At 34.5% G+C, this 15,289-nt stretch overlaps 1 protein-coding gene across 7 annotated transcripts in view; it reads right to left on the minus strand.

The window, feature by feature from the left end:
- Positions 1–15,289, minus strand: part of LOC138745420 (T-complex protein 11-like protein 1) — a 100,960-nt gene that overhangs the window by 60,698 nt on the left and 24,973 nt on the right. For all 7 annotated transcript variants that reach the window (XR_011346259.1, XR_011346257.1, XR_011346261.1 and 4 more), the window contains one exon: positions 9,242–9,374. Coding sequence is in view for 2 of the 7 variants with exons in the window: in XM_069902425.1 (XP_069758526.1) it covers positions 9,242–9,374 (133 nt within the window). In the remaining 5 variants the exon portion in view is untranslated. The remainder of the gene's footprint in view (positions 1–9,241; positions 9,375–15,289) is intronic.

The following is a 15,289-nucleotide window of genomic DNA, read 5'->3' on the forward strand; positions in this document are numbered from 1 at the left end:
TGCGAATCCACTCGCAAGCGTCAACTGATTTTGCAGTGACCGCTCTTTTCCCCCCACCCAGCCCCCCCCAGAAAAGATTTCGTTTTTTATATGTCACAAAGGTCACTCTTTTAGTTCCCTCCTTATTCTCTCTATTCCATTACCTTCCCTTATTAATTCTTGTCTATACTTTCTATGTTTTCCTCTAATTACAGATACTTTCACATATGCCCGTTGTCTCTATTCACTCTTATACCTCTTTACCCGCATACATATCAATCGTGGTCATTTTTACCCTCCTTACCCGTCTTCATCCCTCAGTCTATTTTTGTCTTTACCCACATACATATCAATCGTGATAATTTTTGCTCTCATTACCCGTCTTCATCCCTCAGTCTATTTTTGTAATTGTTCTGCAAATTTTCGTGCTTCTTCTGGATCCGAGAATAGTCTGTTTTGTTGTCCTGGAATAAATATTTTCAATACCGCAGGATGCTTCAGTGTAAATTTATATCCTTTCTTCCATAAAATCGCTTTTGCTGCATTGAACTCTTTTCTCTTCTTTAGGAGTTCAAAGCTTATATCTGGATAAATGAAGATTTTTTGCCCTTTATACTCCAGTGGTTTGTTGCCCTCTCTTACTTTTTCCATTGTCTTCTCCAGCACCTTTTCTCTTGTAGTATATCTTAGGAATTTTACTACAATAGATCTTGGTTTTTGTTGTGGTTGTGGTTTAGGGGCCAATGCTCTATGTGCCCTTTCTATTTCCATTTCTTGCTGTAGTTCTGGACATCCTAGGGCCTTAGGGATCCATTCTTTTATAAACTCCCTCATATTCTTGCCTTCTACATCTTCCTTAAGGCCCACTATCTTTATGTTATTTCTTCTGTTATAATTTTCCATTATATCTATTTTTTGGGCTAGTAATTCTTGTGTCTCTTTAGTTTTTTTATTAGATTCCTCCAATTTCTTTTTTAAGTCTTCTACCTCCATTTCTGCTGCTATTGCCCGTTCTTCCATCTTGTCCATTTTTTTCCCCATTTCTGTTAAGGTCATATCCATTTTATTTATTTTCTTTTCTGTGTTGTTTATTCTTCTTCTTAAATCATTGAATTCCTGTGTTTGCCATTCTTTAAATGACTCCATGTATCCTCTAACAAGAGCAAGTACCTCCTTTACCTTGCCTATCTTTTCTTCTTCTATTTCCCTGTACTCTTCCTCTTCCTCTTCTTCTTCCTCTAGGTTGACCATCTGTTGTTTCTTTGCTGCCCTTTCCTCCTCTTCTTTCTTGTTTCCATTGTCTTCTGTGGTGTCTTCTTGCTGCAGGTGTTCTGCAGCTGTCGTTGCCGGCTGTGGAGATCGACTCCCCAGCTGGTCCCCCCTCCCGTCGGTGTGTTTTTTTGTATGCGCATCGCGCATGCGCGAGGAGTCGCGCATGCGCGGTTGCGCACTTTTACTCGGCTCTGTGAGCCATTGTTGTAGTTCTCTTTCTACCGACCTGAGGTAGTGGGGTCTTCTCTCCGCAGCGGGCCTCTTCGGACAGGTAAGGCCTTCACCTTTTTCCTCCGTTGTCTTCTCTTCCTCTCTTCTTTCCGTTGATTTTGATTTTTCTCCTTTTGTCTCCATCTTCTTTCCACCTTTATATTCACTTTTCTTTAACTTGTATTTCTGTGCCTTTGTATTTTCTCTCGTTTTTCCCGACTTTTCTGGAGAGGGCTGGAGTTCACCGTCCGGCCACTACTCCATCACGTGACTCCTCTCCAAACTGCACCTCTTGAGATAGAAGAACCTATACAACTTGATGTACTGGGAGAACTTAATACATTATGGACTGGGGAAAACCCCAGCCAGCGTCCTCCAGTCACTGCTGGAGAGGCTGTGGCTGGGGTTTCCACACGCAGTCATACTACAAGGAAGGCAATCAGAATGAAGGAAGGAACAGAAGATCCTTTGGTTATGCAGAAGAAGCAGGAATCTGTTGAGCCAGAATCTCTTCCAATTGAAAAGATTCTTGTGAATCTTGAATCTAAATTGTCTTATACAATGCAGGGATTATCCAAGATTATGACTGAACTTGGTACTAGGTTTAATACTCTGGTGAAAATACATTCTCAACAGATGGCTGAGTTTGGAGCTTTTAAGCTTGAAGTGAGAGATAAATTTAATTCGTGTGAAGAAGATATAGACGAAATACGGGATCAAGTTCTTGATGTGACCAAAATGGTTGAAGACTTACAAACTCAAAATAAAAATTTGGTGAAAAAGATTGATTATTTGGAAAACCAATCCAGACGGAACAATATAAAGATTATTGGTTTGCCGGAAGGTTTGGAGGGACCAGACCCAAGAAAATTTTTTACTGAATGGATTCCGCAGATGCTGGGTCAAGAACATTTCCCAGAAGGTATAATACTGGAACGTGCTCACAGAGCTTTGCGTAGAAGACCTATTTCAGGTCAAAGTCCAAGACCTGTTTTGGTTCGTTGCTTGAATTATTATGACAGAAATAATTTTACGAGTGGCTATTAGAAATGCACAACAGAGAAAATCACCCTTGATGATTCAAAATAATCGAGTTTTCTTCTATGCGGATTTGAGCCAAGAGGTTATGTTCCAACGACGGGAATTCAACCCTGCTAAAGAGTTGTTGTGGAAGAAAGGTTATAAGGCAACCTTTAGATATCCAGCTGTTTTGAAGGTTTTTCAAGATGGTTACCAACCAAAGTTTTTTGATTCTCCAAAGGAAGCTATAGCATTTGCTCAAGAGCTGCCAATCACTCAGTTTCAACAGAGATATAGTCCGCCACGATCTCCAAGGAGACAAGAGATCGAAGAAAAGAGCCGTGCTCCAAGAAGGAATGGTCGTAATGGTGACTCGGCAGTTGGAGCTGATTAAAAGAAGAGTTGTCCTTTTTTTTCCTAATGCTTTTTTTCAAAAAAAAAGGGATATTAAATAATGATGATGTTAGTTTAAGATGAAGTGAGAGTTGGGGGAGAGAACTGGATAGGCACTATTTTCTGAAAGTCATCTGCTACGTGTGAGTTATCTCACACCCTTTTTTTTTGGCAGTTACCGCATTGCGCAGTTTTTTTTTCTTTTTTTTTGTATTATTAGATTAAAGAGTTAAGGGTTTTTTTTGTTTAAATAATTTTTTAAAAATTTTTTCCTTTTTTTTCTTCTTTTTCTTTTTTTTTGATCGTATTAAGAGAAGGTAAGGGGGTAAGAGTTGGGGTTTTTTTTCTAACTGTTGTAAGACATGTCGAAATTTAAATTTGCTTCTCTTAATGTTCAGGGTTTGAATAATCCTATAAAGCGTAAGAAAGTACTTGCTTATTTTAAAAAATTTAAAGTAGATGTGGCCTTTTTACAGGAAACTCATTTGACAGATAAAGAACATTTGAAACTTAAGCGGGACTGGGTTGGACAAGTCTTTTATTCTTCATTTAATTCAAAGGCAAAAGGAGTTGCGGTTTTGGTACATAAGAATTTACCGTTTCAATTGCAAGACGAGGAGAAAAATGGAGGAAGACTACTTAAGTTGAATTGTATGATCTCTAATGAAGCCTGGACTTTGATTGATGTTTATGCTCCAAATGTTGAAGACACCGCTTTTATTACAGAAATATCTTTATTATTGGGACAAGCTAATTTCAATGTGATGATTGGGGGGGATTTAAATATGGTATTAGAACCGTTATTGGATAAGTATCCAAAGGTAATTAAGAAATCTAAGATGGCGATACATATGGCTAATATGATGAAAGATTTGAATTTAGTTGATATTTGGCGTAGATTTAATCCTACACAGAGAAACTTTTCTTTTTATTCTTCTCGACATAATTCTTTTTCAAGACTTGATTATTTTTTAATTTCGGCACATTTACAGGATAAGGTTATATCTGTGGATTATAAGGCAAGGTTAGTCTCGGACCATTCATTGTTATTACTGGAATATCAAAGTTCTCAAGTTACACAACATACTTTAAGTTGGAGATTTAATACTATGTTACTACAAAAGCCAGAATTTATTGTTTATTTGAGAAAACAAATTGAGGATTTCATTGCTAATAATGTTCACTCTGTTTCTGATCAGTTTGTTTTGTGGGACGCAATGAAAGCTTTTTTACGAGGTCAAATTATCAGTTATGCATCCAAACTGAAGAAAGAGAGAGTTAGAGAAACTGAGGATTTGGAGAAGAAAATAACAATCTGTGAAAAAGAATTTCAAAAGAAAGCTACTGAATTCCAAAAGATCCAATTAACTAATTTAAAGTTGAAGTATAATAAGTTACAGTCATATCAATTTGAATGTCTGTTGAATCGTTCAAAAAAATAAATTTTATGAATGGGGTGAGAAAGCTCATAAAGTATTAGCTTGGCAATTAAAAAAAGAACAGTTATCTAGGATTATACCAGCTAGTAGAAATAAATCGGGTATTACTTTTAGTCAAAAAGAAATTAACGATGAATTTTGTAATTTTTACAAAAAACTTTATTTGACTGAATGTAAAGAGATAAAAGAAGATGCAATAGACTATTTTTTGAAAAATATTAATTTACCATAGTTATCTCAAGAAGACAGACAAGAGTTAGATAAACCTTTTACGGATAGTGAAATTGAAATAGCTATAAAAGATATGCCAAATGGAAAAGCGCCTGGTGGAGATGGTTTTTCTCTTGAGTTTTACAAGACTTTTTATGTTGGTATATATTCCTTATTTAAGAATGTAATACAACAACTTTATGATACTTTTCAATTACCTGAGTCCTGTTCTAATGCTATAATTACAGTTATACCAAAAAAAGATAAAGATCCCTTACAGGTAGCTTCTTACCATCCTATATCTTTGTTAAATGTAGACTATAAAATAGTGACTAAAGTTATGGCTAATAGGTTGGCTCAGTATTTACCAAAGATAATACATCGTGATCAAACAGGTTTTATGAAAAATAGGTATGCTTCGGTTAATGTTCTACGATTAATTACTTTGATAAATAGATCTAAATCTCAGAAGAATTATCCAATGGTGGTTTCATTGGATGCAGAAAAGGCATTCGATAGAGTAGAATGTAAGTTTTTATTTAAAGTACTTGAAAAGTTTTCGTTTGGTCTCTCATTTATTGGTATGATTAGGGCTCTGTATAATGGTCCGAAAGCTAGAGTTGTTACTAATGGTTTGCTTTCAGAATCCTTTAATTTGACAAGATCTACTAGACAAGGATGTCCATTATCACCCGCCTTGTTTGCTTTAGTTATTGAACCTCTAGCACAATTAATACGTCAGAATGATAGTATCAAAGGTATGAGAATCTTGAATGAAGATTATAAAATAAATTTATTTGCGGATGACGTTTTGCTGTATTTGGTGGATCCTGATGTTTCTCTGCCAGCACTTCAAGATTCCTTAGAGATTTATGGTCAATTATCTAGTTATAAGGTTAATTGGACTAAAAGTGAAATTTTATCAATTAGTAAAGATGATTATTCAATGTTTAGAAATATTACAAATTTGAAGTGGACGAAACAAATTAAATATTTGGGAATTAATGTTAATACTGACTACCAAGATTTATATTCACTTAATTATCTTCCTTTAATGAAGAAGATTAAGGCAGATTTAGTTAAATGGAAAGATTTACCTTTGGGTTTATTAGGAAGAATTAATACTATAAAAATGAATATTTTTCCTCATATACAATATTTATTTCAATCAATTCCTTGTTGTTTACAAAAAAGATTTTTTTAAGGATTTATATAAAGTAATTAGGAATTTTTTGTGGAAAGGAAAATTTCCTAGGGTGGCGTTGAAAAAATTGATGTGGGATTTTCAATTTGGAGGGTTACGGCTACCTAACTTTTAATTTTATTATAAAGCAGCTCAATTTAGATTTCTTAGCGCATTAATGGCCACACAAGATACGCCTAGTTGGGCACAGATAGAATTGGTAGTTATTTCTGAAAATTTTTCGAATGAATTTTTATTTCGATGGAATAAAAATTTGTTACGAACTTATGATGTACCAATATTGAAACATTTAATGAATTTATGGACAAGTAAATTACATAAAATGGGATTGAAAAATAAGTGGTCGGGAAGATTACCATTATATAATAATCAACTTGTTCCTTTCACGGTATCTAATACTATTTTGAAACAATGGGAGGAGAAAGGAATACATAATTTATCTGACTGTTTTTTAGAAGGTCATTTTTGTTCTTTTGTAGAATTGCAAAAGAGATTTGATATAAGTGGTTATTCTATATTTGTGTATTATCAGTTAAGATCTTTTGTAAAACAGGTATGAGGTCGTCAAATGAATTTACTGTCTGAAACTGATTTTGAGAAATATGTGCTCTCATTTCCAAAAAAGGGTTATATATCAGGTTTGAATCGTATTTTGTTGGAAAGTGAAAGTAAAATACCTAGTGTCGCAAAGATAAAATGAAATGGGAAAAAGATTTAAGTTTAACAATAACTGAAGAAGATTGGTCTGAAATCTGCCGTAATAGTGTTCAAAAATTGATTAATGCTAGATTGGCGATGATTAATTATAGTTTTATACATCAATTATATTTAACACCCAAAAAATTTTTAAAATTTAGTTTTAGTAAGTCAGATCTTTGTTTTCGTTGTGATCAAGTTTCTGGTACTTTTTTACATGCTGTTTGGTTGTGTGATCGGTTACAACAATTTTGGAAAGGTATTCAATCTGTATTTAATAATCTATATAATCATATTGTATTAGACCCTGATATATTTTTATTAGGGAATATGCAACCGTTGATTGATTTAGAATTAGATAATTACCAGATCTCTTTTATTTACTTAGCGCTGGCTTAGCGATTACTTGGAAGAATAGAAATGTATTGTCTTTAGATAGGTGGTATTCAGAGATGAAGTTTTATTTGGTTATGGAAAGAATATCTTTTTCTATACAAGATAAGATGTCTTTTTATGAGTTAAAGTGGACCCCATTTATTGATTATATACAATTTAACTAAGTTTGAATTAATCCTTTTTTTTTCTTTAAAAAACTTTTTATTATATATTTTTTTCTATATAAGTTTTCTTTTTTTTCTTTTTCTTAGTTTTTTTCATTATTAGTTTTTTTTGTTTAATTTCTTTTTGTTTTTGTTTTTTTCATATATATTTTTATATAATAAAAAAATTTTGGATTAATAATTAATACTTAATTAATATTTATTTTTGTTTTTTTATATATATCGATCTTTTACGATATATATTTTTTATTTTTTTTATTATACTAATAGTATTAATTCACTCTTTATCGAGGGTGTGGGGGGGGTGTTTAGGGGTTAAAAATAGTTTTTTTTTAGTTGTTAGGGGGAGAAGCCGAGATTGGTATTGTATTAACTATGTTACTTTGTACTTGTATTACTTTATTTTGTATTTTTTCTGTGCGTGAATTACTTACTTTCTTCGTATGTTAAAATTAATAAATAAAGTTTCGAGAAAATATTGCTGTTCTTGTGAGTTAAGCCCCAATTTAAGACCAAACCACACAATTAATGTTGGAAGTCCAGCATCAAAAAAAAAACACCTTTCTTCAGGGGGAACCTTTAAAACAGTCATTCTCAACAGGGGGCTACAGCACATTCAGTTATGGGCGGGGGGGAACAAACTGAAATCATAATTTTTCAGTAGGAGAGAAGTACGGTAAAAGCAATGAAACTCGATTGCTTCACAGGGAAGAGGGGACCCATAAACTTTTAGCAGAGTCCTAAGGGAGCCAGAGCTCTAAAATAAAGGTCGAGAATGGCTGCTTTCAAGTCTCAGCAACATCCCCAGTATTGGTGTTAGAATCACTGGATGCTGCTGTATGTAAATAAGCTGAATTTGGTGGACAGGGAAATGTTGACATTTACAGATGATACAAAACTGAAAATGCTCATACAAGTTGACTTGAAAGATTTCAAACTGACGAAATGGCGAAGCAAATGGAAGATACAAAATAAAAGGAATAAAGAGAGTAAAATTGACATGGTACAATTTTGCGAGAGTGGAAAACAGTGGAATGCCTCTAATTATCAAGGACCCTCACCGCCCTGGCCATGCCCTCTTCTCATTGCTACCATCAGGAAGGTAGAAGACAAACACCCAATGTCACAAAGACAGCAACTTCCCCTCCACCATCAGATTTCTGAACGGACAATGAACTACGGACACGGCCTCACTTTCTCTTCTCTTTTGCATGAGATTATTAACTTTTTCAAATAGCGAACTTACAGAAATGTAATTTATAGCATTTTTTGGCTCCTGTAATGCACAATGAAATGCTGTCGCAAAACAACAAATTTTGTGACCTATGGTCATGATGATAAACCTGATTCTGATTCTTCATGACAAGTTTAATGCTTAGGCATCTATGAAAATGACAGGGCAAGTTGAGAAAATGGTTAAGTATGTAGATTTGGAATCTAGCTTTTCTAAAAAGGATTTTTTTAAAGTTTCCAAATCGGCTGGGCTTCTGCTGAAGTGTGATTCTTTAGGATCAGAACAAATTTAATCGTGGAAATTAGGGAAACCACGGGGGGGGGGGGGGGGGGTGTAGGTTGAGGAGGAAACAAACTGCCATTCACTGTGAGTTGCACTCACTGAATCTGGCCTGTGGGTGCGTGAGGGGCACAATAACTCATGGGGGAGCATGGCCTGCAAATGCCCCCCCCCCAAAAAATGCCAACCCTGTTTAGGATGGTGTCAAATACTTGGATGAGATAAAGGAACCGTTTGTGAATAGATCTAGGCTGGATTGCTCTCCTTAGAGAAGGTTAATGGAAGATTCGATCAAGGATTTCAAAACGATGGGATTTTTGTCAAATGTGAAGGGAGAACTGTTCCCTCCAGCAGACTCGTGTCAAGAAATCATGGATTTAAATTAATTGGCAAATGGATCAAAGTGGACCCAGAAAAATTCTTGTTAAAACAAAAAGCTGTTTTAAACCAGGCTGTGGAGAGATTGGAATCAGATTTAAACCAATCCACATGTTTAATAAACATAATGCTTTAAAAAGTAATTCAGTCAAAGAAACCCAGAAACAGGAAAGTTCAGTTCACCTCAGTTAGCCTTGGCCAAGTTTTATTTCGGAAATAAATGGGAATTAGCATTGAAACCAAATGAAGAATTAGAGTTAGATTTTCCAATAACTATGGTTATAAGGCAATTAATGTATTAACAAGAACTTTAAGTATAAAACGATAAAAACATCAAAATATTTTTTTTCCCATTCAAAGAACATACCTTTTCTCTGGTAGATCCCGCTGTTTGATTATGAAACTTTCATTAACAACTATTTCATGAGCTAGGGCCATGTTACAAATCCCTTTTTCTGCTTCAATTAACTCCTCCGCAGATACCAGATTGGGGGAAGCAGCTAGAATCACGCAAAAAAAAACCAATTACAGCATGTTTATATTTCAGTATCATACACTCTTTACCATCTTAAAAACATGCAAGAGGATCATCTGCTCCTTAGCTAGCACTAACATCATTCCTTGGTGTTGGAATTTGAGGTCAGGTCTAAGGTGTTCATCTGAAAGAAGAATCACTCATTTAATTCCAGAAAGCAGTAGAACAAAGAACACTGTATTAAGCTCTGCAACATTAAACATTAGTGGGCCAGATGGTCCTAACTAGATGGACAACTAGAATTTACCTATCTAGAACCTACTAAAACTACCATTCTCCCACTACACAAGAAACCCTTTTTAATAAGATATTCCACTTTTAAATATTCATATCCAATTACTCTCATTTGAGGGTTTTATGGAAATTCATTTTCTTAATGCAATGAAAGTTGTATTTATGCAACCATATAAAATACCAATACAATTTATTCTAGCATCACCACTTTGCAATTTCAGTGTTATTCCCTTTCACAATAACTGTTTCCGGAAAATAAGGATGTTGGTTAATCACATTCAAAATGCAAAAAGGTAAATTAACATTTTTTAAAAATGTATTATTCACCATTTTTAAAAATGGCCTTGTTTTTCACCACTGACATATGCACTCTCTTTTTTTCAAACTTTATTTAAAAGATAATAAAAAAAATAACATGCAGTATAGAAATAATCAAAAAAAAATTTACATTAACACCCCTCCCACTCTCCCACCCCAACAGCCTTAAGGGGAGCAAAAAAAATAAAGATTATAAAATAAAATAAAAAGAAAATATTATGTTAATAACATTTCAAAGTATATCTAAATGTATATATTTCAAATACAGAGACCACTTGCTAACAAAAGAAGAATAATTATCATGTAAATTATAATTTTTTCCATGACAATACATACGTTCAATTCATTGTGCCAATGTGATATATTAATCTCAGTATAATCTTTCTTTTTTTTTAAATTTTTCACACTATGAACCATACTGACCAAAATACACACAAACATTTCCCTCATGAATATACACAGTGTCATTTTCCCCCCTTTTTTCCCCCTCCCTTCCCATCCCCCTCCCTACCCACTAAACGATCAACATATACGATACATTAAACCCATTAAACAATGTCATCACACAATGAAAATAAACAAGAAAATGGTGTCATCCACTTTTACACAATGGGTCAGTTCATTTCGTCTTCTTCTCATTCTGTCATTTTAGGGGGTGGAGGTCCACGGTAGGCCCTCTCTGTTGTGTTCCGTGTACGGTTCCCAAATTCGTTCGAATACTGTGACGTTATTTTTTAAATTATATGTTATTTTTTCCAATGGACGACATTTATTCATTTCTATGTACCATTGCTGTATTCTCAGGCTCTCTTCTGATTTCCAAATTGACATTATACATTTTTTGCTACAGCTAAGGCTATCATAATAAATCTTTTTTGTGCTTCATCCAGTTTGAGGCCTAGTTCTTTACTTCTTGTATTATTTAGAAGAAAGATCTCAGGATTTTTTGGTGTGTTGCTTTTTGTGATTTTATTTAATAGCAGATTTAGATCTTCCCAAAACTTTTCCACTTTCTCACATGCCCAAATTGCATGTACTGTTGTTCCCGTTTCCATCTTACAGCGAAAACATCTATCTGATACTGTTGGGTCCCATTTATTTAACTTTTGGGGCGTGGTGTGTAGCCTGCGTAACCAATTATATTGTATCATGCGTAACCTCGTGTTTATTGTATTTCTCATAGTTACGGAGCATAGCTTTTCCCATTTTTCATTTTTTATCTTTATGTTTAGATCTTTTTCCCACTTTTGTTTGGGTTTACAGCTTATTTCATCATTCTCCTTCTCTTGCAGCTTGATGTACATGTTTGTTATAAATCTTTTAATTATCATTGTGTCTGTAATAACATATTCAAAGCTGCTTCCTTCTGGTGATCTCAGTCTGCTTCCCAATTTGTCCTTCAAGTAGGTTTTCAGTTGGTGGTATGCAAACATTGTACCGTGAGTTATACCATTTGTTCAAAAGATAATAAATGATTTCCCAAAAATCAATTTTCTATTCTTTTGATCCCTTTTCTGTCCCATTCTCTAAAGGAAAGGTTATCTATTGTGAAAGGGATTAGTTGATTTTGTGTCAATAATAATTTTGGTAGTTGGTAATTTGTTTTTTTCCTTTCTACGTGAATCTTCTTCCAAATGTTGGGCAGATGGTGCAGTACTGGTGAACTCCCATGTTGCACCAGCTTTTCATCCCACTTATATAGTATATGTTCTGGTACCTTCTCCCCTATTTTATCCAGCTCTAATCTAGTTTTTCCCTTGTTTGATAAAAATCTGATAGATATTTTAATTGTGCTGCTCTATAATAATTCTTAAAGTTTGGTAAGCCCCCTTGTTTGTACCATTCTGTTAATTTATCTAGTGCTATCCTCGGTTTCCCCCTTTTCCATAAGAATTTCCTTATTATTTTCTTTAGCTCATTGAAAATTTCCTTATTATTTTCTTTAGCTCATTGAAGAATTACTCTGTTAAGGGAATTGGTAACGATTGAAATAGGTATTGTATCCTTGGGAAGATATTCACTTTAATGCAATTTACCCTATCAATCAGTGTTAGTGGTTAATCTTTCCAATGTTCTAAGTCATCTTGTAATTTCTTCATTAATGGATGATAATTTAGTTTGTATAGATGGCCTAGATTATTATCTAGTCGAATACCTAGGTATCGGATTGCTTGTGTTTGCCATTTAAATGGTGATTCTTAAACTTTGTGAAATTCGCATTATTTATTGGCATCGCTTCACTTTTATTTGTGTTGATCTAGTCCCCTGATACTTCTCCATATTCCTTCAATTTCTTATGCAATTCTTTTATTTATAATTCTGGTTCTGTTAAGTAAACAATGATGACATCTGCAAATAGAAAGATTTAATATTCCTTCTCTTTTGTCTTTTATCCCTTTTATTTTATTTTCTGTTCTTATCAGTTCTGCCAAGGGTTCTATAGCAAAAGTGAACAGTGAGGGAGATAGTGGACATCCCTCCTAGTTGACTTGTTTAATTTAAATTGGTTTGATATATATCCATTTACTTTCACCTTCGCCATTGGTCCCTTATATAATGCTTTAATCCAATTAATATATATCTCTGGTAGGTTGAACCTCTGTAGTACTTTGAATAAATAATTCCATTCTAACCTGTCAAAGGCTAATTCTGCTTCTAAAGCAACCACCACTGTTGGCATCTTATTTCCTTGTACTGCATGGATTAAGTTAATGAACTTACAGATATTGTCCGTTGTTCGTTTTTTCTTAATAAATCCAGTTTGATCTAGTTTTACTATTTTTGGTACACAGTCGGCCAATCTGTTTGCTAATAGTTTTGCTATTACCTTATAATCTGAGTTAAGTAGAGATATTGGTCTATACGATGCTGGTGTTAGTGGATCTTTCCCCGTCTTTGGTATTACTTTAATTATTGCTGATTTACATGAATCTGGGATGTTTTGTGTTTCTTCAATCTGGTTCATTACTTCCAGGAGAGGAGGAATTAATAAGTCTTTAAATGTTTTATAGAATTCTACTGGGAGTCCGTCCTCTCCAGGCGTTTTATTGTTCGGTAGCTTATTTTAATATATCCTGTATTTCCTCTATTTCAAATGGTTTTATCAATTTGTTTTGCTCCTCTTGTAATTTCGGTAGTTCAATTTTAGCTAGAAACTCATCTATTTTGTCTTCTTTCCCTTCGTTCTCAGTTCGGTATAATTGCTCGTAGAATTCCTTGAAGTTTTCATTGATCTCTGTTGGGTTAATGTAATTTGTTTGTCCTTTTTCCTTGATGCCAATACCGTTCTTTTAGCTTGTTCTGTTTTAAACTACCAAGCTAGTATTTTGTGCGTTTTTTCTCCTAGCTAATAATACTTCTCTTTTATTTTCATTATGTTCTTCTCCACCTTGTACATTTGTACTGTTTTGTATTTTATTTTTTTGTCCACCAATTCTCTTCTTTTTGTTGAATCTTCCCTTGTTGCTAGTTTTTTTTTCTGTACCTACTATTTCCCTTTCCAGCTGTTCTATTTCCGATTGTAATCCCTCTTCATCTTAGTTACATAACTTATTATCTGCCCTCTGATGAAGGTTTTCATTGCATCCCATAATATAAATTTATCTTTCACTGATTCCATATTATTTCAAAGTACATTTTAATTTGTTGCTCAATGAATTCTCTAAAATCCTGTCTTTTAAGTAGCATGGAGTTTAATCTCCATCTATACGTTCTTGGTGGGATGTCCTCCAGCTCTATTGCTAATAACAGGGGTGAGTGATCCGATAACAATCTAGCTTTATATTCCGTTTTCCTAACTCTCCCTTGGATATGGGCTGACAACAGGAACAGGTCAATCCTTGAGTATGTTTTATGCCTACTCAAATAATATGAGTATTCCCCACCTCACTGACAAAAGGCAAAGGAGGAAAAACCCAACACCCAACCCCAACCAACCAATTTTCCACTGCAGCCGCTGCAACCGTGTCTGCCTGTCCCGCATCGGACTTGTCAGCCACAAACGAGCCTGCAGCTGACGTGGACTTTTACCCCCTCCATAAATCTTCGTCCGCGAAGCCAAGCCAAAGATATCCATAAGTTTCATTTCCTGCATTGATTTAATCATAAATTTGGCTACTTTGTTCTTTCTGCTAGTCTTTTGTTCAGTTTCTCCATCTATGAATCCAAATTAAGGTTAAAATCCCCTCCTATCAATATATTCCCCTGCGTATCTATAATCTTCAAAAAGATATCTTGCATAAACTTTTGATCCTCTTCATCAGGTGCATATATATTGAGCAAATTCCAAAATTCTGAATATATCTGACATTTTATCATTATCTACCTCCCTGCTGGATCTATTATTTCCTCCTCTATTTTGATTGGTACATTTTTATTAATTAATATAGCTACACCTCTACCTTTTGAGTTATATGATGCTGCCGTTACATGCCCTACCCAGTCTCTCCTTAATTTATTATGTTCCACTTCAGTTAGATGCGTTTCCTGCACGAATGCTATATCTATTTTTTCTTTTTTCAGTAAATTTAATAGCCTCTTCCTTTTGATTTGGTTATGTATTCCGTTAATATTTATAGTCATATAGTTCAACATGGCCATTTCATACTTTGTTTACATCTAATTTCCGCTTCCTCACCACCACCTTTCCACTTTTCCCCATTGACATTTCTCAGTTTTCTTTTTTTTTTAAACGCACTATAATGACACTTCTAAAAGATAAAATATTTCCACCTTTCCCACATCTAAAATTCCATTAACCCCAAGGGTCCCCCTCCTCTCTGAGTTGCCCCTTGTCCCTTGCCGGGCAACCACAACTCCCATCTCCATTTGGATTGCGAACCCGCTCGCAAGCATCAACTGATTTTGCAGTGACTGTTATTCTCTCCCACCCAACCCCCTCCAGAAAAGACTTTTATCTTCACATATAACAGAGCTCACCCTCTTTTATTTCCCTTACTTCCCTTTTCTTTCCCTCCTTTAGTTCTTACTTATAAACTATTTTTTCTTCTTTTTATGTAGTTTGTCGTCGTTCTTTATTCTTCTTACATCTCTTCATCTCTCTTATTGTCTTGCAGGCATTCTGCAAATTCTTGTGCTTTCTCTGGTTCCGAGAACTGTCTGTTTTGCTCCCCCAGGATAACTATTTTAAGCACCGCTGGATATCTTAACGTAAATTTATAGCCTTTCTTCAATAGGATCGATTTTGCTGCATTAAACTCCTTCCTCTTCCTCAGGAGCTCAAAACTTATGTCTGGGTAGAAATTTTTTTTTGACCTTTGTATTCCCGTGTTTTTTGTCTTCTCTCATTTTATTCATTGCCTTCTCCAA

Source organism: Narcine bancroftii, chromosome 1 (assembly GCF_036971445.1).
Source record: "Narcine bancroftii isolate sNarBan1 chromosome 1, sNarBan1.hap1, whole genome shotgun sequence".
NCBI lineage: Eukaryota > Metazoa > Chordata > Chondrichthyes > Torpediniformes > Narcinidae > Narcine > Narcine bancroftii.